Here is a 23241-nt window from a genome sequence, read left to right on the forward strand (position 1 = left end):
CTTTTTCAGATCCGCCAGTCGCTCCTTGGAAATCCTATGGGGCAGTTCTAGTCTGTCCTCTAGGATCGCTATGGGTTGGAATCAACTCAATGACAACACGTTATATCTGATTTTGATGTTTCTGGCAAAGTAAGTGTTAGAATATATTTTTTCCAAAACCACCCCCTGGATTCTTGGTCTCCTTTCATTAACATATGAATAAAGTGGATAGCCTCTTTGTCTTTATTCTTCCCCATTTTATTTGCTGTAGGGTAGATTTTCCTTTCTACATTAAAGATGCTTTAAAAATTTTTTTCTCACCAGTATTGACAAACTATATTATTTAAAAAAATATTATTTACCAGGTCCTAATTTTATATTTTAATTTTTAAACCAGTATATTGCATTATTATTTCTCTCCGTTGGTTATTTGTCTACTTAATAACCCTTCATACCCTTTCTGATAGTGAAATACTTCTACAAGACTATTAATAGGATTCTAATTTTTTTTCTTTGCCTATCCAGCAGTGGGTTTTATCCAGCCCTACTAATAAAAAGTAGGAACCAGTAAGGGTAGTGGATGAGAAAGAGATTAACTCAATTGTTTAAAGCCTTTTATTGATCCTTTTAAAAATCTAACTTCAAACGTTTTTAGATACTCTGCTAACCACATTATTTCCCTAAAAGCTCACCTTATTAGTTTTTACATGTTGTGGGACGTATTTGTCTTTATTCAAGTTGTTTATAGACTTGCCAAACAAAGCATTAATATTTAAATCTTCCAGTTTAATTTCTGCAGCTTTGCCCTGTGTGCTGTATATGTGCTGTGTACTTAAATGTTGCTGATGTTCGAAGTGGTAATTGATGGTCAACAGTAGGATACTGGATTAATATGCAGGCCTATGTATGACAGCCGAAGAAAAACAAAGGTCTGTCTGAATATGCTTGATATATTTCTTACAGGTTCTGAGTTCTATCCGTACAGAATGGAACCCACTGGATGTTCATTTTGGCACCAAACAGCCTTATCAGGTGCTCACAGTGGAGGGCTCCACCGGTGGAGACAAAGAGCCCATGGCTGACAGCTGCATTTATGAGTGTGTTCGGAACAAGATCCAGTGTGTGTCAGTCACCAGAATACCACTAAGATCGAAGGCCATCAGTTGCTGCAGGACTGTTACTGAAGACAAACTGATTCTGGGCTGTGAAGATTCTTCAGTAATTCTTTATGAAACTCACCGTAGAGTGACGCTCTTAGTCCAGGCTGAACTTCTGCCTTCATTAATAAGCTGCCACCCAAGCGGCGCCATTCTGTTAGTTGGCAGCAACCAAGGGGAGCTGCAAATTTTTGATATGGCTCTGTCCCCTATTAACATCCAGCTTTTGGCTGAAGACCGCTCACCGAGGGCAACGCTGCAATTCAATAAATACTTTAATGTCGCCAGTAGCCTCGTTCAAATGCAGTGGATAGCACCTCAGGTTGTTTCTCAGAAGCCTGAAAGTAGGGACATTTGTGATCTCCTCTTCCTTAGGTTTGACAGAGGACCCTTGGGTGTGCTTTTGTTTAAACTTGGTAAGTCAAGGAAGTTGGTGAGTAAGTAAAGTGTTTATTAGTACTGATGTTATAATTAAGGTAATAAAACTGTTCTTGGAATGAAGGTTTTTGATTTGCATACTTATCCCGTAAGTATACTTGCCTTTCAACCATTATTCCATATACTTTCCTCAAAAAGGCTTTGTGGATGGTTTTCTAAATGCTGAAGGAACATTAGATATTGAAGAATCTGGAAATTGCATTAATTTGTCCATTGCCGTGATTAAAAAGCCTCAGCTTTCAAACTTGATATTTTCCAAAATAAGCTGTCCTACTAAAATAAACAAATAAATAAACTTTAAGATGCAGGTATGTGAATATTTAAAAAGTGCTTACTATGTCTATTAAAGAGCTGTGTGTTGTAAGATTATAATACTTTTTCTATAAAAATTATTTTAAATTATAGGTGTCTATTACTTCCCAAATTGGAATTGTGCTAAGCAAATATTTTCAGAGAAGGAAAAGCAGATGTTTAGTTAGAATTTACTGAAGCTATTTATATAATTTTTTGCTTTTGTTTCTCCTTTGGATAAAAATATTCAAAAGAATTTATCAAAATCTCTGAAAGTTATACATTAATGTAACCCATTGCAACCAGGACACTTTAAAATGAAATTTTATTATTATGAGTCATTTGTCTTTTGTCAGCTTAAGTTTTGCTTTACTGGCTACATCCCAAAATATGTGATATACTTTAGGTACTTTTGTATAATTTAACATTCTTGAAAGAAACTCACGTAGATTTTAAAAAAGCAGATTTCAGTTAATTCATACGATAGCTACTTGCAAGCATAGAAAAGTAAATACATTTTAAAACTCCTTATAGGATTTGACTCTGAGGTACCGAGTTTTAAGTTTTTATTTTTCTGAAGTTGTAGTGTTTGTTAAATAGCTGCCAATTTTTTTTTAATGGATCTACTTGACTCTAAAGTTGAACATGTGAAAAAAATCTAGTAAAAATGATTTGATTAACCTGAAAGATGATATAACATGAGAACTATGTTCTTTCCACTTCATAAAAACACAACTAAATCTATTCAGAATGTCAATACTGTCCAAGAAAAAATGTTTGGAATCTCATTTGTTACGAGATAATGCAGGTCTGCTTTGCCCAACTCCATGTTTAACAGTTGTGTGTCTCCATACACAACACTAATTAAAGTGGATGTTTGGTGTTTTGCATGTCTGTTAAAACGCACACACACACACACGCACGCACACACTCACATCCTCTAAATTACCCATTTACCTGTCAAACAGAAGGCTGTCTGCCCACGTATACCTAGCTGTTCTTTATTCTTCCCTTGTGGGCCTACTCACAACAGCCTTGCAAAAAGCACAGCTTTCTCTTCCTATCTCTAGCACATTTGCTTTCTTACTAAAGTAAACAGGCTCTCAGTGTAGGGATTTAGAGGGCTTCCTGCTAATTGCCAGCTTGTAAACTTAATTGGACTATCTCCCTGGGCACTGTTCCTAAATCAATTAGGCAATGAGTTGGCTGTCACCTCTTTTTTCCAAGAAGGTCTCTTGGAAGAGAATTACCCAATATAAGTCAAGCATTCAAATGAAAAGGTGGTAACTTCTGCCACTGACATTTGTCATTTAAGTTTTATTTTTAATATGACTCTTAAGTTTTATAGGTTTCGGAAAATTTACAGTCTTATAGGGTCTCTTAAAGATCTAAATATGGAGTTTTCAACAACTGTTTTAAAATTTTTGGTTTTCATTGTTAATTTATTATAAGATTAATGTTTATTACAAATTATGTATTTTTCCTAAGAAGAGTAGATTCTTTGGAACAGTAGATTCCAACTAGTAACTTTTTTTTTTTTAAGAAAACCCTGTTTAAAGAACAGATTTTCTTAGGATTTGCTACTAAATACATCCAAAAAATTTAATATACTTCTGGAATTAACATGGTGCTGATTCTGGGCATCCATGTGGAATTTTCATGTATAATTCAAGTTGCTGCATATATAAACAGGTAGTTGCATGTGCAGTTTCCCCACTGGGGAGTATTTATGAGTTTTTTTCAGATGCTTGTTATGCAAGCCTTTGGAAAATTTGACGTGAAAGGTGTAGCTTACAATTTAGGAAGCTGAGAGAGATAGATCATAGTTTAAAATAGAATGCTGTCGTATATAAACATGGCAGTGGCTGGTGCCAGGAGGCTAAGATTTTGGGAGTTTGACTCTTAGATTAGGTAACTTAATGTCATGTTGAAGGAAAACTTTGTTCCAAGACTAGAGCTTTCCATTCTTAATCCTGACTAGTCACTGCACAAGTACCTGATCACATGAGCATTAAAGGCCATCGCCTCTGCTATAGGAAGAACAATGCAAAGAGCATGTCATCCTCAGGAGGGAGCAAGAAGTATAATCTTCCCACATGGAAGTCTAGAGGTACTGTTTTATATAAAGCAATATATATTCAGAATTTCCTCACCTGATAATCATTATCATATTTCCACACATACAAGGCTGAGATTAATTTCAAGAAGAGGCCCTAATTATTCTGCTGAGTCCTGAAAGCTCTTGCATTCTCACCTGTACCTTTTGCAACCTTTACTGTGCTCTTTAAACTCACCTGCCTTCTCAACAGAGGATCTTACCCATGACCAACCAACCAGCCACCCACTTATCTACATTTTATTCTTTTTCAAAATTGTTTTGGCTACTCTAGATCCTTTGCATTTTTATATATGTTTTGAAACCAGCTTGTCCGTTTCTATAAAAACACCTGGTGAGATTTTGACTGGTATCGAATCCAGCTGGATGTTAAATCTATAGATCAATTTGTAGAGGAATGACATCTTAACAATATTGAGTCTCTCAATTCATGAACACAGTCATCCCTCTCCATTTATTTAGGTTTTCTTTCATTTCTCTGTGGGTAAAAGATGTGCCAGTCTGCTTCTGTAAAGATTTGGGTTCAGCCTTGGAAACCCTATGGGGCAGCTCTACTCTGTCCTATAGAAAGATTTGGGTTCAGCCTTGGAAACCCTATGGGGCAGCTCTACTCTGTCCTATAGTATCACTATGAGTTGGAATTGACTCAACAGCAATGGGGGTTTCATTTCTCTGAGCAATGTTTTAGAATTTTAAATGTGAAGATCTTGTGCATATTTAGTTAAATTTATCTCTAAGTATTTCATGCTTTGACATTCTATTGTAAATAATATTTTTAATTACAGTTCTTAACTGTTCATTTTAACTATGTAGAAATAAAGTTTTAAAATATTGACCATGTATCCTGCAACCCTGTTAAACTCATTTCTTAGTATTAGGAACTTTTTTATTTATTAGAAAATCCTTAGGATTTTCTACATAGATGATCATGAAGGCTACAAATACAGTTTTACATCTTTTTATCCAACCTGTATACCTTTTATTTCTTTTTCTTGCCTTATTGCACTGGCTAGAGCCATCAGCACAGTATTGAATGTAAGTGGTAAGAGAGGACATCTTAGCTTTGTTTGAAATCTTAGGTGGAAAATATTATGTTACCAGGTTAAGGTAGCTCCCTTCCATTCCTGGTTTTCTGAGATACGTTATCTTGAGTGGATTCTGAATTTTCTCAAATGCTTTTTCTGCATTTATTTAAATCATTATACAGTGAAATCTGTAAGTGCCAGAACTCAATGGGACTGCCTTGTTTTGATGGATCTCACAAGTTTTCTGCCTTTGATAGGGCACAGTTTTACCACTTTGCTTTTGCTCGTTTTAGTGGAAGATATTTGAGTTTTCTTTCTCTGGCAGGTTTCTGCCTTACCCAGGTTCTGGCTTTCACAGGTTATAGTGTATGTTTTTTGTTTTGATGTATGGTGACTTTTACTGACTGGTTTTGAGGTGTTTAAACAACCCTGCACTTCTGGAATAAATCTCACTTGTTTGTGATGTATTATCTTTTCTGTGTATTGCTAGGTTTGCTAATATTTTATTATGGATTTTTGCATCCATTTATGAGAGATATTGATCTTTAGTTTCTTTAATTATGTCTTTCTCTTGTTTTGGTATCAGTGTAATGCTAGCCTAAAAAAAAAAAAGGAAATAAATTGGCAAGTGTACCCTTCTCTTTTATTTTCTGGAGGAGTCTTTGTAGACTTGATATTATTTCTTCCTTTAATGTTTGATAGAATTCACCAATGAAGCCATCTGGACATGCAGGTTGTGTGTGTTTGCTCTATTCTATTGTGGTCAGGAAACACATTCTATATGATTTCAAAACTTTCATATTTGTTGAGGCTTGTTTTCATCACTCAGAGTATGCTCTATCTTGGTGAATAATATATGTGCAGTTCAAAAAGAATGCATATTCTGTTGTTTGGTGGAGTGTTTTATAAATGTCAGTTAGGTTAAGTTCATCAATAGAGGTGTTCAAAACTTTTATATTTTTACTGTTTTTCAGTTTATATGTTTTCTCAATTAGAGAGAAGTGCTGAAATTTTCAACTATAATTGCAGATTTGGCTTTTTCTCCTTTTTATTGTCAGTTTTTGCTTTATGTATTTCAGAACTCATTCTGTACTTTTAAAATTGTCATTTTTTAAAATTAATTGGTCTTATAAGAGTATAGATTTTAGGTTAATTTATTTTTTATTTCAGCACTTTAAAAATATCTCACCATTGTCTTTTGGCTTGCATATTTTCAGATGCAAAGTCTCTAATCATTCTTATCTTTGTTTCTCTATATCACGTATCCTTTTTCCTGTGGCTGCTTTTAAGATTTTCTCTTTATCACACCTTTTGAACAATTTGATTATGTTCTTTGTTAGCTTAGTGTATTTTTCTGTATGTTTATCTTGCTTGGAGTTTGTTGAACTACTTGGATCTGTGGATTATGGTAGCATCAAACTTTGAAAATATTTAGCAATTATTTCTTCAAAATTTTTTTCTACTCTCCAGTCTCTTTCTTCTCCTTCTAGGTCTTCAGTTACACTCTTATAAGGCCACTTTTATTGACCCATAAGTTACTGGAGCTGTTTTAATATTTGTCAGTCATTTTTCTCTTTGTGCTTCAGTTTGGATAGTTTCTGTTGCCGTATTTTCAAGGTTACTGATCTTTTCTTCTGCAGTATAATCTCATTCAGTGAGCTGCTCATTTCTGATATTGTATTTTTAATCTTGTGAAGCTCCTTTAAAATATACCTATATCTATATATTATATTTGTGTATGTATGTATGTTTAAACCCTGGTGGCATAGTGGTTAAGTGCTATGGCTGCTAACCAAAGGGTTGGCAGATCGAATCCGCCAGGCGCTCCTTGGAAACTCTATGGGGCAGTTCTACTCTGTTCTATAGGGTCACTATGAGTCAGAATTGACTTGACGGCACTGGGTTTATGTATGTATGTGTATATATGTATGTCTTCCATTACTCACTTTTTATGCACGTTTCGCTTTACAAACTTAAGCATGTTTATAATAGTTGTCTCAAAGCCTTGTTTCATGTTCCATCATCTGTGTTATTTCTGGTTATCTTTCCATTGACTGATTTTTGTCTTAGTTATGAGCCGCATTTTCCTGCTTTTTGGGACATTTGATAATTTTGATTGGACCCTGAACATTATGAATTTTATATTTTCAAATGCTGAATTTTGTTTATTTTTAAAAATAGTCTTGGGTTTAATTCTGAAAGGCATTTAAGTTACTAAATTAACTGATAGTTTGATGCTTTCAAGGTTTATTTTTAAGCTTTGTTATTATTGTCAGTTGCCATCAAGTTGATTCTGACTCATAGTGACCCCACGTGTGCGGAGTGGAACTGTTCCATAGGGTTTTCAAAACCGTGACCTTTCGGAAGCGGATCACCAGGCCTGTCTTCCAAGGCTGCTCTGGATGGTTTTGAACTGCCAAACTTTTGGCTAGTAGTCAAGCACTTAGACACTTGCGTGATCCAGGGTAGCATTTATTCTGGGATAGTTCAACCATACTACTAAGTTGTGACTTTTTTGGGTATCTACTGAATATTCTGGTATTTAATGAGGATTCTCTACACTGATTGGTCAAACCATGAATGTGTCCTAGCTGACTATGAGCTCTAGGAATTATTCATCTTACAGCTTCGTTGTTTTTGCCTCATGATGTTTTGTACAGCTTAGTATTTATCAACAGATTCAAGGGGACTTCTGTGCACATTATTGGAGTTCTTTGCATCTCTTTCTCTCCTTTCTGTTTCTCTGCCTTACAAATTCTTGCTGCCTCAACTTCCTCTGCACTACAACCTAGAAAGTTGTTCTAGACAGAAAGAGGCCATTCTGAGGCTTACCTAGTTTGTTTCTTTTCTTTCAAGGTTATAGACCTTTGCTGCTTGTTCTCCAGTATTTGACAACAATTATTTATTTTGTCCAGTTTTCTAGTTGTTTACAGTGAGAGCGTAAGCTTGGTTTCAGTTACTCCATTATCGTGTAATGAAGCAAAAATCTGATAATGGACTTCAATTTTGTGTAAATAAAATCTAAAAATCTAACTTTAAAAAAGTCATAAGCAAAGGTTCAGGGCAACACCAAATTTTAGGCAAATAGGAATAAATCTGGGCCCCACTAATTCAAAGATTTAATGACTCTAACAAATACATTTTAAGTAAAAATAAGTTATTTCTGAGTATTGTAAGTCACAGCATCTCATTTGCTGATTTTATTTTTTATTAAAATCTGTGTATCTTAATTTATAATTTATCTTGTACTTAAACAAAATGAGTTATCTTTAGATTATTTGTTTCCTTAATTATTTGACACTTTGGGGGTTTTAGTGGCTCTCTTATTGCACATGGTGATGTGCACAGCAAAATGTTCTCTGCAAAAGTACAAACATGAAAAACTATGCTGGGTGGTACTCTTCCTTTTAGCAAGTCAGTTATTACTCTCGCTTAAGGTGTAGGTAGAGACAAGAGATTTCAGATATTTTCTACTTCCTGCAAAGTTCCTACAGGTTAATATAGCTGCCAAGGAACTACCCTGATTTATGAGGACTTCCAGGATTGACTAGAGGCTTTTGGACCGTAGCATTCGTCGATTCTAACAACACAAAAAGAACAGTAAAGTTTTATTGCTTAATGCAGTCAGGGCAATTCCCCAGATTCCCTATCAAGTTGAGTCCTGTTTGATACTAGCAGAAGTCCTCATTTTGATGTGACTGGAGTTAATATGAGGGATTTTAGCATCTTTCTCAAGAACTTATATATATATATAAATCCTGAAACATAACTATTCTAGATAAATGATTATGATGATAGTAATAAAAAGAACAATTGCTGTAATATTTAATAGTACTTTATAGCTCACAAAGTAATTTCACATATATTTCTTTGTTTAGTTTTACAGTTATTTGTACTGAGAGGTTTCATAGTCTCAAATCAGTAAACATGTTTGGCTGAAGAAAATAAGATTTATAGCCAGCCATTTTTATATTTAAAATTAAAAATCTACTTAAAGTGTTAGTACTTACTGTCATTGAATTACATACAAATCGTTAGTTTTAAATGAGATCAGCCATTTTTAAAGATGATAAAACCTGAACAGAATGTCCTCCTCCCCTTTGCTTTGTGTTCTCGGTCCTCTAAGATTAGAGGTGGGTTTTCTTTCATTTTAAAAGGATAACAAATGTATTTATATTGTACCAAGATATTTTATAGCTAATATTTGCTGTGAATGCAATCAATAGCAGGATCACTTCTGCTCATTTCTTAACTTCAGTAGAAGAGAATAATTGCCAAGTACCAATTTAAATTAAACTGATATGTGGTGACAGTGAAGAAACTATCACTTCAGAGAACTCATTGATAAAAACAGGCTTAAAAGCATTCATATAACTACATTGTTATTCATAATATTTGTCATGAATCTTTGTACTTTTCCCGACATTCTAATTAACCCATTTTAAGAGCCAAGTGTGTAGGGCTGAAAACTGGGTGCAACTTAGAACTAATGATACTGATAAGTGGGAATTGTGTGTCTTTAAAGCTCTCAAGTAGAGGCCTAGATGACTGATAGGAAAGCAGGGTTAGTATTTGTGACCCACCTAAAAAATTCTTTTTTTTTTTCACTTTTAGTTTGGGCAGTTTTGTTATGTGGCGTGTAAATTAGTTAATAAGTACTGAAGGATAAACGGAAACTCTGGTGGCATAGTGGTTAAGTGGTATGGCTGCTAACCAAAGGGTCAGTAGTTCGAACCTACCAGGTGCTCCTTGGAAACTCTATGGGGCAGTTCTACTCTGCCCTGTAGGGTCACTATGAGTCGGAATCGACTCCCACAGCGATAGCAGTGGGTCTGGTTTTGGTTTGAAGGATAAGCATAAGCTAATTGGAAGTGGTATCTAAAATGAGGATTTAACCACAGAGCCATGTCACCCTTGCCCCCCAGAATCCCACGTTTCTAGCACTGTTGGAAGAAATAATTATTGGTTTTTACTTTATGGAAAAGTGAACTCTGTTATTGTTATTCTATTTTTTACATTTTTTATGGTTTTGCATTTTTTGGTGACAGGTATCTTTACACGGGGACAGCTGAGCCCAGTGGACATGATCTTCCAGTACATTCACTGTGATGAGATCTGTGAGGCCATAAACCTCCTAAGCAGCATGAACTGGAACACTCTGGGTCACCAGTGCTTTGTCAGCATGAGTGCCATTGTAAACCATCTTCTCAGACAAAAGCTCACTCCAGAGAGAGAAGGTCAGCCTTGAAACAGATGTCATGAATGGGTTGTGTACATACGGGAAGAAGCATATACATGAAGTATATTTTATTGAGTCAGTTTTTTTCTTAATGTTTTCAAATTATGTTATCAAAGATTAAAAGACAAAAATACTAATGCCCTATTAAAACTGAAAGGATCAAATACCAAATAATTATTCCCATATGGTACTTACTGTGTTTTTTTTTTTTTTTTGGTACTTACTGTGTAGTATTTGTCAACAACTTTTCCGTGTATGGTTATGTTGGGACTCACAATACAGTTGTACTTTTGAGTCTCAGCTTATGTATGGAATACGCTCAGATTTCAAACTTTGATGAGGAATTTCATGTACTCACTAGAGTCTGGTAGACAAAGGACCCCAAACAAAGGTCCTTATTCCTCCTTCACTCTAGACATCAACATTTTTCTCCTATCCTCAAAGTCCTTACCCAAGCGATAGTCCTTTCCAGTCACTTTAAAAAAATAATATTTTTTGCCAGATTTATAGCCAGGCTGCTCCTTTTTGTTTCAGTTCTTTTAACTTGGGACTTGTCCTGACTCAGAGAGTCCCACAATAAATATTTATTTACCGTATTCTTACGCAAATAGCATGGTTTGCTGGCATAGTGCACTTACAGAAATACCAGGGGGGAGGGTGTGGCGGGCAAACAAATGCATTATTTGTGTAAAACTAAAGTAGTGTGAGTTGAATGTGCTTTTGGAGGAAGTCCAATTCATCTATGAATATTCCATTATTTCTACAATGGGAAATGCCTGGCGCTGTGTTTAGCACACAGTAGGTACTCAATGAATATTAGTTAAAAATAAAGAGTATAATTCCAAGATCTTAAGGCACTATGTATTACAGCAATATTTCTGCCTGCAGGATTATCTCAATTATTTTTTAGTATTGGTTCATTCTCCAGATTGGGTACATACAACAACAACAACAAAAAGCAGAGTCCCCAAAGAATGAGTGTTATGGTATACATTATCAAAACTTACAGTTGAAGAAATAGGGAGAAGATAAAATACTGACTCTCATTCAGGACACCTGAGTGGATTTGTGTTGTAAGAGAGATTATTAGGGACTTCACAAATAGGTGTTATCAGATTCTTGCCTTAATAAAGGATATTTTCAGGGAAATGTACAGGGGAGATACGGAAATAAAAAGCTTGTATGATACTAAAAAAAAAAAAAATGATACTAGGCTATTAAAAACAGTTGTACGATGCTGGGTTATCAGAAGACGTACATTTTAAGTAGATATGTGCACTTTTCCCCATGTAACTGCACAGCACAGTTCTCAAACATTCAGAATTCTTCTCTGTTGAGGTTTTTTCTCTCTGAATCTAACAAATTTGACAGGGTAGTTTGTTTTCCTTTTATTAGTGGAACCCAGTGAGGTCTTTTTATTTGTCGCAGCGTTGCGCTTATCTTCAAGATCTTCATTTCTGCTTTTAAACATCAAGCTGGGCTGTCTAATGAATCTGTAACCATGCTGGGAGTTACGAGTATTCCATGTAGGCTTGAACATTTCAGATGTACAAAACATGCTGTCAAGAAAACAAGCAATGGCAAGAGAATCTGGCTTGTTTTCACAATAGCATTGCTATATTCAATTTTAATGTAGACTGCTGCTCTGAAAAAAAAAAAAAAAACCCTAAAGTTCATCTGATTTTACTGTCTAGATGTTAGATTTAAAGAAGAAATTACCAACAGCTTAGCCAAGTCCATAGCAGTTACTCTGATGAGATATTTAATACTTTGAAATCCAAAATATGCCTGAAACTAAAGAGTTTTGCTATCAGGAATTGTTTATTCAACTCAGTGCTTCTTGTTGTGTGCCTTCGAGTCAATTCTAACTCATAGTGGCCCTATAGGACAGAGTAGAACTGCCCCATAGGGTTTCCTAGGCTGTAATCTTTAAGGAAGCAGACTCCACATTCTTCCTCCAGCTGGTGGATTCAAACTGCCGACCTTTGGGTTAGCTGCCCAGCGCTTAACTATTGTGCCACCAGGGCTCCTTAACCCAGTGCTAAACTGAATAAAAAAAAACAAACACTGTTGCCTTCGAGTCAATTCCGATTCAGTGACCCTATAGGATAGAACAGAACTGCCTCATAGGGTTTCTAAGGAGAAGCTGGTAGATTCAAACTGCTGACCTTTTGGTTAGTAGCTGAGCTCTTAACCACTGTGCCACAACCCATTGCTAGTAGCATAAAAATCAGTGGAGTGTTACTGTGAACCGTAGTCTTCTCATACATACTCCTACTATCACCATTATGGTAATTACTTAACTTCCAGGTATTTCTGGGAAGAAATGTAGGATGAAGTAGGCAAAATGAGCCTTTTTCCTGCCAGGACTGGTACCTCAAATTCCAGGTACTTGATGTTCCCACAATCAAAACCTGCTCTCCAGTCCTTCTTGCCCAGGAGAGTATCAGTTGACAGCACAGTTAGCATGTCATCCCTACCAGGGGCGTTAGTTAGCTTTCAAACTTGGACAAAACCAGAGTCTCGTTGGTGAGGGCAATACTTAGGGAAGATAGAGGGAATGTCACTGTTGCTTAAAAGATTGTAATAGATATACTTACTCCAATAAGGCTAATTTTATTTGTATTATTTAAAAAAATTTTCTACTATGTTGATTGTAATTCACAGTAAAGAAAGGTTTGTTTTCTCCTTCCAACTAAAGAGAGCAAATGTTGAGCACAATGTGAGTTGATTTTACTGGAAATACTAGTTCAAACTGTGTTACTCTGATGAGTCACTGTTTTAATTACCCATTTGTGGTGAGAGGTTGGTTCATTATGGATTTCTTCAGTTTTGACAGCTTTTTGTTGCTCAGAGTCATTGTCAGCTTTGCCTCAAGTGAAAGTTTATACACAGGTTTGTTTTTGTACCAGCTGTCATATTTTAATTTCATCTTCCCTGCAACAAGCTCACATTTCATCCAAGTTTGGAAAACCTGACTGACTGCAAACATGAGTACTCTTTTGTAATTGAAGGAGTTTCACTTGTTTTAGGGCTGCTCTGTTTGAATTCCACAGCACAGCTTGAGGCAAGCCTTGGGACCTTCTACGCTCCAACAAGACCACTCCTGGATACCACTGTATTGGAATATAGAGACCAGATCAGCAAATATGCAAGGAGGTTCTTCCACCACTTGCTCAGGTGAATGCTATCTTTGAATGGATTAGTGTCAAACTAATTACCTATTTTAGAATCCATCTTCTTTAAATAGAATGTTCCAGAATGAGGCTGTTTGTTTCCTAACAGCCTGCCCGCTAAGAGAAAGGCAAATCTCTTGATGTTCTTTATTTAATTTGCTCTTTTTGTTTTTTTTTTTTTAAAGGAATATAATTGAATATTGTTTAGGGCTTTTCCATCATCACTTGAATGTAACTGCCACTTTAATATGGTAGCAAAAAGACCAGCTATATAAAGTCAGTTTTAAAATATTAACTTCATTTGCTCCTAGCACTAGAGGAATTGTTTAGTTTTAAACAAAAAAAAAAAAATTTTTTTTTTTTTTTTTTAAAAGGAAGCTAAAAATACAACTGCTCGGAGACAGTCATTGGTTTCAGAATTACTGTGGAAAGATTTGTCCATAGTCCTGTAATGTAATGTGGCAAGTTGCCTAGCTTTACTGTGCCTCACTTTCTCTGCTTTAAATGAGCATGATACATTCCTTTAACTTTAGGGATTGTGGGGAAGAATTAGATAATTATGTCAAGAAATTACTCTGAGAAAAACATTATAGAAGTTGAGGGGCAAGTATATACAGCATACTGCATTTAACATAAAGTTCAAAAACAGAATGGATGAGTGGATGGATGGCTAGTTAGTTTAGGGATACAAATGTGGTAATACTATACATAAAAGAAAGGAAGTGATTAACAGAAAATTTAGGATAGTCTGGGGGTGGAAGAAGAGAAATATGAAAGGAAGAGGCACATGGGAGCCTCAAGGTGTAAGTAACATTCCATTTCTTAAGATGAGTGGGGGTATATATGGTAGTCCATTAAATTATTATTCTTTTAATTGTATATGTACATTTTGAATAGTTTTATATGTGATAAATTTTACAATAAAAGTAATAGAAGTTTCAACTCCATGTACCAAAAGAATTACAGCAATGGGTTTATTGTAGTTTTATTTTACTAATAATGTAATCTGTTAGTTTTTTACTCTGAAAAACTTTCATGTGAAGTCTCCCTTTTTAAAAATTTTTTTAGAACAACCCTGTTAAGGGGCTATTATCATTTGACTAATGAATAAACTGAGGGATGGGTAAGTGGCTTGCTTGGACCAAATAGCAAGTTATTGGTGATGCCAGATCTTAAGTCTGCTTTTACAGATTGCCAGGTCATTACTTTCTGTAGACCAGTGGCCCATTGCTGGTTGTCAAATTTTGTCACTCTGAGTTGGAACTGAGTCACCGGCAACTGGCTTTTTTTTTTTTTTTGTCTTGTTAAATACCTGGAAATTGTCATCCTTTTAACAGTAGACTGATGTTCTTAACTGACAAAAAAGGAGGGGGCAGGCCTTCAGATTGGTCAGGGTTTATGGAGCTGTGTTGTTTTGTGGATATTCATATTCTATAAGTAGGTTTCAGTGGCACTCTGAACTGTACCCAGCAATGAAACCTTTGGAAAACAGTCTTTGTAGAAGCTCAAAAGCATTACTGTATTGCAGGAGTTTGGATTTGTAAATTGAATCTTAACCTCCGTATCTGAATGACTTTAGTAGAGACTCTTCACCCTGAATGAGGCAAATCTCTATGAGTGCTGGGTCAGGTGTCACATTTACTTGGACTTTGGGCATACTTTTTTATTGATGATCTACACTGTGTCCCTGGCCACTCTTACCATTGTAACCATTCTGCTGGCCTAGGACGCTCATATTCTGCCGCAACACAGTCTACTAATGTGCAAATGTTTTTTGTTCATGGAGTTTCTCAAATGCAGTTTTCTGATTCCTTTTGTTTTGGCATACTTTGGTGGGGCAGTTAACTATCATTGTTGTTATTGTGCGACAGTAGCTTTTTGTGTGTAGTTAGATCTGGAACTGGACATTCTCCCTTAAAGTATACTAGCTTTTTCATGTTTCCTTTTTTTTTTTTTGGCATGCTTTGCTTCTATTTCTGTCTTAATGTTTTTATTTGTTCTCGTAACAGTAGGCTATACATAGCATTATGAAAAAAGAAAATGAAGTTGAGAAGAAATTAAATGAGATAATTTAAGTTAGAACCATTCTTTTGTTTAATCTGCTGCCAAGAAAGTCTTCTGCCTTAGCGGGGAAAGAAACAGGCCAAATACCTTTATGTATTTGTGCAGTGCTAGAATTGCATCATCCTCTGCCCTTTGGTACCTAGATCTTTAATACTCTAGGAAAGTTTTGAGATAGTGAAATAAGTCCTAAACAGTAAAGACCAGCATAGGGAATTTTAAATTAAGATATATGCTCATTTTCTTTTCCCTGGTCCATACCACTTATATATTTAGAGGATTTTCTTTAAATTCGCCTGTTTTTTTGTTTGAGACAAAGGACTGATGAACTTTTTCTATCATGGAATTTTAAAGTGTTTACATGGAGTTTAGGTTAAATAGAAGGACAAAAATGGGGCTTCTAGAAGATGATTTCTTTGCTATTGCTGGTGTCTACCCTTAACCAAGTTTTTAAAAATTACAAGTCTTATTCTCTACTTCTAGATCTTTGCCCTTAAAATGACATGTCCCAGAGATATGAAAAAAAAAAAAATTAGATTCTCAGCCACTGACTTCATGTAAGAAGGTTGAAAAAGATATATATGTCTTTGGAACTAGGTTACTCCAAATGCTCGATGGCTCACTGAAAGTTAGCACCAGAAGATAGAGCTGAGTCTACTGCACTCATTTTGCAGGTGAAGAAAACGAACCCCACAGACGATAGGGATGTACCTAAGATCACTCACTGGTAAAGCTGTGGTGGAACTCAGATTGTCTGAGTCCACATTGGATACTTTTGGTAAAGAAGAATGAAATATGACAGTGATTTTAATTGCTTCCAGAATACAAAGGGTGAGGTCATAATATGAATTTGTGATAAGAGACAAGCATATTGTGTAGATTATTAAAATAAATGTTTTTGTACATAATTTTGGTTTTGTCTTGATAGCAGATGAATTCCACAGCATCCTTTTACATTGCTTCACCCTTTTTGTTTTTAGCACATATAAAAAATTATCCTGAAAGCCTTCCTCCAAATCCAGACATACTCTAAACTTTTAAACTTACTTCTCATGTTCTTTCCTGACACCTCTCTGTACGTGTTCAAAGTGACCATTTTCATAAAGAGACGTTCCCAAGAAATGTAAATAATTGCTCCTTATATTAAAATGTAAATAATGTTTCTTATATAGAAAACTGTAGAAGTGCAGTCTCTATATGGTAGCTAAATAAAGTATTATAGTAGATATTTAAAGCAGTGATACAGTCTAATTCATAAAATCATTAAGCTAGAAGACACTCGTAGAAGGCAGACACAGCTTACATTAAACGTAAGTTTAGAAGGTGATTTTTCACCTGTCTGCATCCGTGAATTTGAGTAGTCCTCCAGAATTTTTGACTAAAGAATTAACCAGTAAAAGCTTTTTATTATAAACATACAGAAACTATAATATTGATGAAATAATGTATAGATATTACAAATGAATGTGCTACATATGAAGCTTTTTTGACTCACGTAGAAATATAAAGGACTAATGATTAATTCATTTTAATGTGGTTGTTCCCACCTTTTACCTATAGAACTATTGTTTTAGGACTCAAATGGTATTATGTGATTGTGGCACTGAGAGTCACGCTTTCTTAAATGCTTATAAAATAAGCAAAATGTTTGAATAGGGAGCTTCATTGCCTAGAAATAAAATTATTATATTTATGCCGAAGTATTTATGGAAAAGTGTGCTGATGTCTGATTTTTCTTGTGTGATGTAAAAAAAAGATTGACGAATGATAGAAAGATGGGTAATGCTTAGGAATGTGATAAAACAATATCGTAAAATGATGATCGTAGTATCCAGGTAGTGGATATACATTCTTTCATCTTTGTTGTATGTTTGAAATCTTTTATAATAAAATGTTGGAGAAGTTATATATATTATTTTGGAGCCAGTATTTACATTTGGAAATGGTTCTTAGCTGTGCAAAATATATATGCCAGGCAAAAAGAAACTGTTTTATAACTAACCACTTTGATTTCTAAATGGCTTATTCAGTTATACTTTTCACTAATAGCACATGCAATTGTATAAAATTATTTCAAAGAATGAGTATTTTAAAAATTACCTAAGGATATTGAGGCAATAAGAGAATAAATTTGCAGGGGACAAAAAAAAAAAAAAAAAAAAAGCAACCTTCAGATCACCTAAAAATGCTAGATAATATATTTAAAATATTTGTTAAAGCATGGTCGAACTGGCAGGAAGCTAAGGGAAACAATCAGAGGTTGAAATGACAAGGATGCTTGATTCCACAAGAATAAGCAAACTCAAAGTTTGCCTCGAGGGCATCTGCTGGCACCTGGTGGTGAGGTGCTTTGTTTAAAAAGGCTGTGTACTCAGGGCTAGGAAACAAAGCCAAGGGCTCAGGCAGAGTGGGAGGTGGGATTAGAGATCCCCACAGGAATCTAGGACCCGTGAAGGGCAGCATCCTCTGTGAATGAACTGGGAGGAAGGAAGGTTTGGGATGCAAGAAGAAATGGTGGACAGAAAATAGTGACAGATTTGTGGGAACCTAGACAAAAAGTGATTGTATAAAATATTGGAAAATAATAACCAATTCATGGGGTTTAAAAATTAAGATAAAATAAAATCCTGGACAATAGCAAATAGCAACATAAAAATCAGAAGGGGAGTGAAGAGAATTGAAGCATTCTAACCCTCCCACTGCTGTTGAGTCAGTTATGACTTAGCGAATAAAACTATCCCATAGAGTTTCCAAGGTTGTAAATCTTTATGGAAGCAGACTGACACATCTTTTCTCTTCTGGAGCGGCCGGTGGGTTCGAAACACTGACCTTTTGGTTAGCAAGTGGCCATTTAACTACTGCACCATCCGGGTTCCTTAAAGCATTCTAAGATCCTTGTTTAAGAAGACGATACAGATACTAATTTGCTCTAGATTTTATGAAGTAAAATATACATGGTAGAATTTCTAGGTTTTCACTAAAAGAGTATATAATTTGCAAATAGGTGAGGGAAGAAAAATCAACCAAAAAGGAGACAAGAATTGGAGAGGGGGAACACAGGAGGAGAACATGAAAAAAAAAAAAAGTGAAAAATAGAAAATACACAATGAGGTAGTAAAAATGAATCCAAAGAAATTAATAATTATTTTCAATATAAGTAGGCTAAGTTTTTCATTTGCAAAAATTCTTGGAACAGATTTGTTTTTAACTACAGCTAAATCCTCTTTATAAAGGATACACAGAAAATTTAAAAGTTAAAGAATAGAAAGAAGTTATATCTAAAAGAAATATTCAAAAGAAAGCTAAGGCAGGTACAGTAATGTTATATAAATAGTCTTTAAAGCAAATTCACTATAGCAGAGATTAGAGATACTGATGGAAAAATCAATTCGCCAGGAAGATACAACCATTCTAAATGTGTATAACATGGTTTCAAACTACATAAAATAAAAATGGACACATCCACCATAAGTTAAAAGATTTTTAACTCTCTTCTTACGGTAATTGATAGATTAAACAAACAGAATATCAATAAGTAAATACAAGATTTGAACAATACCAATTAAAACTTGAAATGATGGATATGTATACAGTATTATATCCAACAACTGTAGACTATTTTTTTTCATGGAAATAAAAAACATTCTAAAAATTGACCATGTTCTAGACCATAACATCCTTAAAAATTTCAAAGAATGAGTTTTATTTACTCAGCTATTAATTACTGAGTTCCACATGCCAGGCACTAGAGACAGAAATATAGCAATGAACAAAACAGACCAAAAAATATTTGTGGCATTATAGAATTTACATTATAGTAAAGGAAACAATATATAAATAAGTAAATAAAATATATAGTATGTCAAGTAATGATGTGTGCCATGAAAGAGAACAAAGCAGAGTCAGGGCCTAGAGAGTACTGGGTGGTGGGGTGAGTGAACTGCAATTTTAAATAAGGTGGTTAGGGAAGGCCTTGCGAAGGAGGTGAAATTTGAGATAAAACCCAGCAAGGAGGCCAGTTTGCCTTGAGCAGAGTGAATAAGAGGCAGAGTAATAAGAGAATGGGTCAGGGAGGTAGCAGGTGGCTAGATCATATAAGATTTTGAAGCTATTTATAAGGGATTTGGATTTTCTTTCTTGAAAATAGGGGAAGTCAATAGATGATTTTGAAGAAAGGAATGACTGGATCACTTGGGATGTTGTGCTGAGAATAGACTGTAGAAGGTAAAGGGCAAGAAGACCAATTGGGAAGCTGTTGCAATAATTGGATGTGAAATGGTAGCTGTTTCGAGAGATTTGTAGCAAAAGTGATGACAAAGTGATTGGGTTTTGGACATATTTCGGAGGCTTTGCTGACAGGATTTACTAACAGATTAGATGAGGGTTTTGATATAAAAAGAAGTCAGCATGACTTCAAGTGTTTGGGCCTGAGCAATTGCGAAAATGGAGTTGCCATTGACAAGACTAGTAAGACTGCAGAAAGACACGGTAAGTGGAAAAAAATCAGGAGTATAATTTTGGACATGGGACGTTTCAGTGAGGAATAGAGAGGAGAGTTCTGGGACAGAGTTATGAAAGGAAGTATACAGCCTTAACTGCTTATATTGGCAAGTAGAAAGACTAAAAAAGTACATAATTATAATAAGCCATGCAATTCAGGACGTTTTTAAAAATCAGTAAAATAAAGCCAAAAAAAAGTAGAAGGAAGGCAATAATAAATTCAGTTTGGAAATTAATGTAACAGAAAATAAAAATACAAAAGAGGGCTGATTGACATGATTAGTAAAATAGATGAACAATATTAGGAGTGTAAATGGGACATAACAATAGACTAATCACATATTTTTAAAAACTGAAATAAATTAAGGGAATACTATTAACAATTTTATGGCAACAAACTAGAAAACTTAAGTGAAATTGAAAATTTCTTAGAAAAATAAAAATATCCAAAGCTGACTGGAGAAGAAATAGAAGACCTGTGTGGCCCTATAACCATTAAGGAAATTAAATTACTAGTTAATGTTTTTTCCACAAAGTAAAGTTCATCCCATATGTTTTCAGCAAGTGAGGTTCTATGAAATCTTCAAGAAATAGGTAATTCCAGATTTCTGCATTCCTGTTTTATTGGGCAAATTTATTTTGTTAGGCCAGTATAAGCCTGGTACTAAAGCTGGATAAGGACAATAAAAAAAAAAAGGACAATACAAGAATGGAAATTATAGGCTACTCATATACATGAGCATGGATACAAAAATCTCAACTTAAAATATTAACAAGAATTCAGCCGTTTATATAAAACTATAGTGGATATATAAAAACTATATAATACATCATAGCTTGTTGGGTTTATACCATCAATTAAGGTTGCTTCAACATTTAAAAATGTAATAATGTAACATTTACAAAATTAAGAGTTTAAAAATTACATTTGCAAGCTAAGAAAGAAGAGAAATTCCTAAACCTGATAAAAAGATATCTCTTAAAAAAAAAAAAAAAAAAAGCCTAAAGCAACCATCAGACTCAATGGAAAAATGTTAAGTGTTTTTTAAAAAGCAGGAAAAAGTAAGGATGCACACTATCACAATTTCTATTTAGTATTGTACTAGAGGACCTAGATAACACAATAAAAGATGTAAGAAATGGAAGTGTTGAAATGCAGCTACTATTGTAATTACATAAAAATATAGACATGGTTAAAATGAATAAGAAATATAACAAGTTTGCTGAATGTTGAGATCAATATATTAAATTTATTTTTATTTCTGTTAATTTACCAACTTTTTAAAATAGTCTTATTTTACTTATGGTTTTTTTTTTGTTTTTTGTCCTTTTTTGTGAAATAAAACATACAAGAAAACATATACCACTTCAACAATTTCTACACGTGCAATTCAGTGACATTGGTTTCATTATTGACAATGTTTTCCAAACCATTTCACCATCATTAACATAAACTCACTGCCCCCCTAAGCTTCTTATCTGTCCTTTTGAGTTGCTGTTGTCAGTTTGGTCACATATAATTCTTCAAAAGAATGTAATGCTTAATGCAGACATTCTTTTCTAATTAGGGTAAACTGTTATTTGGTTCAAAGGTGACTTGAGGGGATCATTTTGGTTTAAAGTTTAAAGATTTCGTTTATGGTTTAAGGATGCCCATTATTCAAATTCACACACCAGCTGTGGTTGCCAAAGATGAAAAAATTGAAGATTTCTATGAACTGCTGCCCTCTGAAATTGATCAAACAAATGGGCAATCAAGATGCACTGATAATTACTAGTGGTTGGAATGTGAAAGTTGGAAACAAAGAAGGATCAGTAGAATTCTGCAAGACCAATGACTTATTCATGGGAAATACTATTTTTCAACAACACAATCAATGACTATACACGTGCCCCTCACTGGATGGATTACATAGGAATCAAATTGACTACACCTGTGGAAAAAGGCGATAGAGATCAGTATCCTCAGATCAATTGCTCAAGTTGAAGCTGAAGAAAATTACCATGTTTTTACGCAAATAAAGCATGCTTTCTACATTTGTTTGCCAACCATACCCTCCCCCACAAGGTATTTTCATAAGCATCGCTATGCCAATTTGTTTTACATGTTGCTGTTACAAAAAAAAAGCATAGCACACTTACAAAAATACCTCATGGGGGGAGGGTGAAGTTGGCAAACATAGAAGGCATGCATTATTTGTGTAAAAATACGTAAAGCAAGTCCACAAGAGCCATAGTACAACCTTGAATACATTCTGCCTGTATTTAGAGACTCTCTTAAGAATAAATTTGAGGCACTGAACACCTAATTACTAAAGCCCATAAGAGTTGCGGTATGACATCAAGGACATCATACATGAATAAAATGAAAGGTCATTAAAAACACAGGGAAGAGGCGGGGCCAAGATGGCGGACTAGGTGGACGCTACCGCGGATCCCTCTTGCAACAAAGACTTGGAAAAACAAGGGAATCGATCACATACATAACAATCTACGAACTCTGAACAACAAGCACAGACTTAGAGACGGAAAACGAACAAATACGGGCAGACAGCGACTGTTTTCAGAACCAGGAGCCAGCGTACCAGGCAGGTGACCTTCGGAGCCCGATCTGGGGCAGAGCCCAGGGGGGCAGACGGCACAGAAAGGGGGCCCACCCCTTCCCCCCGAACCCATCCCGGGAGGAAGTCTAGCTGGTTGGCGCGGGCAGCGTAGAGGCGCAGCCGGAGGGAGAAGCACCCGGGAGGCAGTGACTGATCTGGGAGTGGGGAGAACAGCGTCCCAGCTGGGGTGCCGTCCTGCCGGGAGTTAGGCGAGAAGCCGACGGGGCGCGAGCGGGGGGGGGGTCAACTATATTTCCCTAAAGTGACCCCGGGGCGGGGCCCACACGTTCGTGCGGGAGGACGCACACCCAGTCCGCGCGTGTGGCGCGGCACACCGGAGGGAGAAATCCCCGGAAGTGACTGTTCTCAAAGCAGGGAAAGCAGCATCTCAGACGGGGAGCCATTCCGCTGGGATCTGGGCGCGCGCGCGGGTGGGGCGTGAGCGCGGGGTCCATTTTTATTACCCTGAATTGACCCAGGGGGCGGGCCCACCTGGTCGTGCGAGTGACGCCCACCTAGTTCGCGCGAGAGGTGTGGAGCACCGGAAGGAGAAGTCCCCGGGAGGAAGTGATTGGTCCCGAAGCAGGGAAAGCAGCGTCCCAGACGGGGTGCCGTCCTGCTGGGATTTGGGCGCGCGCGGGGGCGGGGCGTGAGCG

At 35.8% G+C, this 23241-nt stretch overlaps 1 protein-coding gene across 14 annotated transcripts in view; it reads left to right on the forward strand.

Annotated features, from left to right (window-relative positions):
* The window catches only part of WDPCP (WD repeat containing planar cell polarity effector), a 399715-nt gene that overhangs the window by 167667 nt on the left and 208807 nt on the right, over positions 1 to 23241 (forward strand). For 12 of the 14 annotated variants that reach the window (XR_007513554.1, XR_007513555.1, XM_049856218.1 and 9 more), the window contains exons 10-13: positions 943 to 1552; positions 3847 to 3975; positions 10055 to 10243; positions 13302 to 13425. Coding sequence is in view for 12 of the 14 variants with exons in the window: in XM_049856218.1 (XP_049712175.1) it covers positions 943 to 1552; positions 3847 to 3975; positions 10055 to 10243; positions 13302 to 13425 (1052 nt within the window). In the remaining 2 variants the exon portion in view is untranslated. Of the gene's footprint in view, positions 1 to 942; positions 1553 to 3846; positions 3976 to 10054; positions 10244 to 13301; positions 13426 to 16156; positions 16583 to 23241 lie in introns of those variants that run through there. The other 2 variants (XM_049856228.1, XM_049856219.1) reach the window with 2 other exon arrangements.

The sequence above is a fragment of the Elephas maximus genome, chromosome 17 (genome assembly GCF_024166365.1).
Source record: "Elephas maximus indicus isolate mEleMax1 chromosome 17, mEleMax1 primary haplotype, whole genome shotgun sequence".
Lineage (NCBI taxonomy): Eukaryota > Metazoa > Chordata > Mammalia > Proboscidea > Elephantidae > Elephas > Elephas maximus.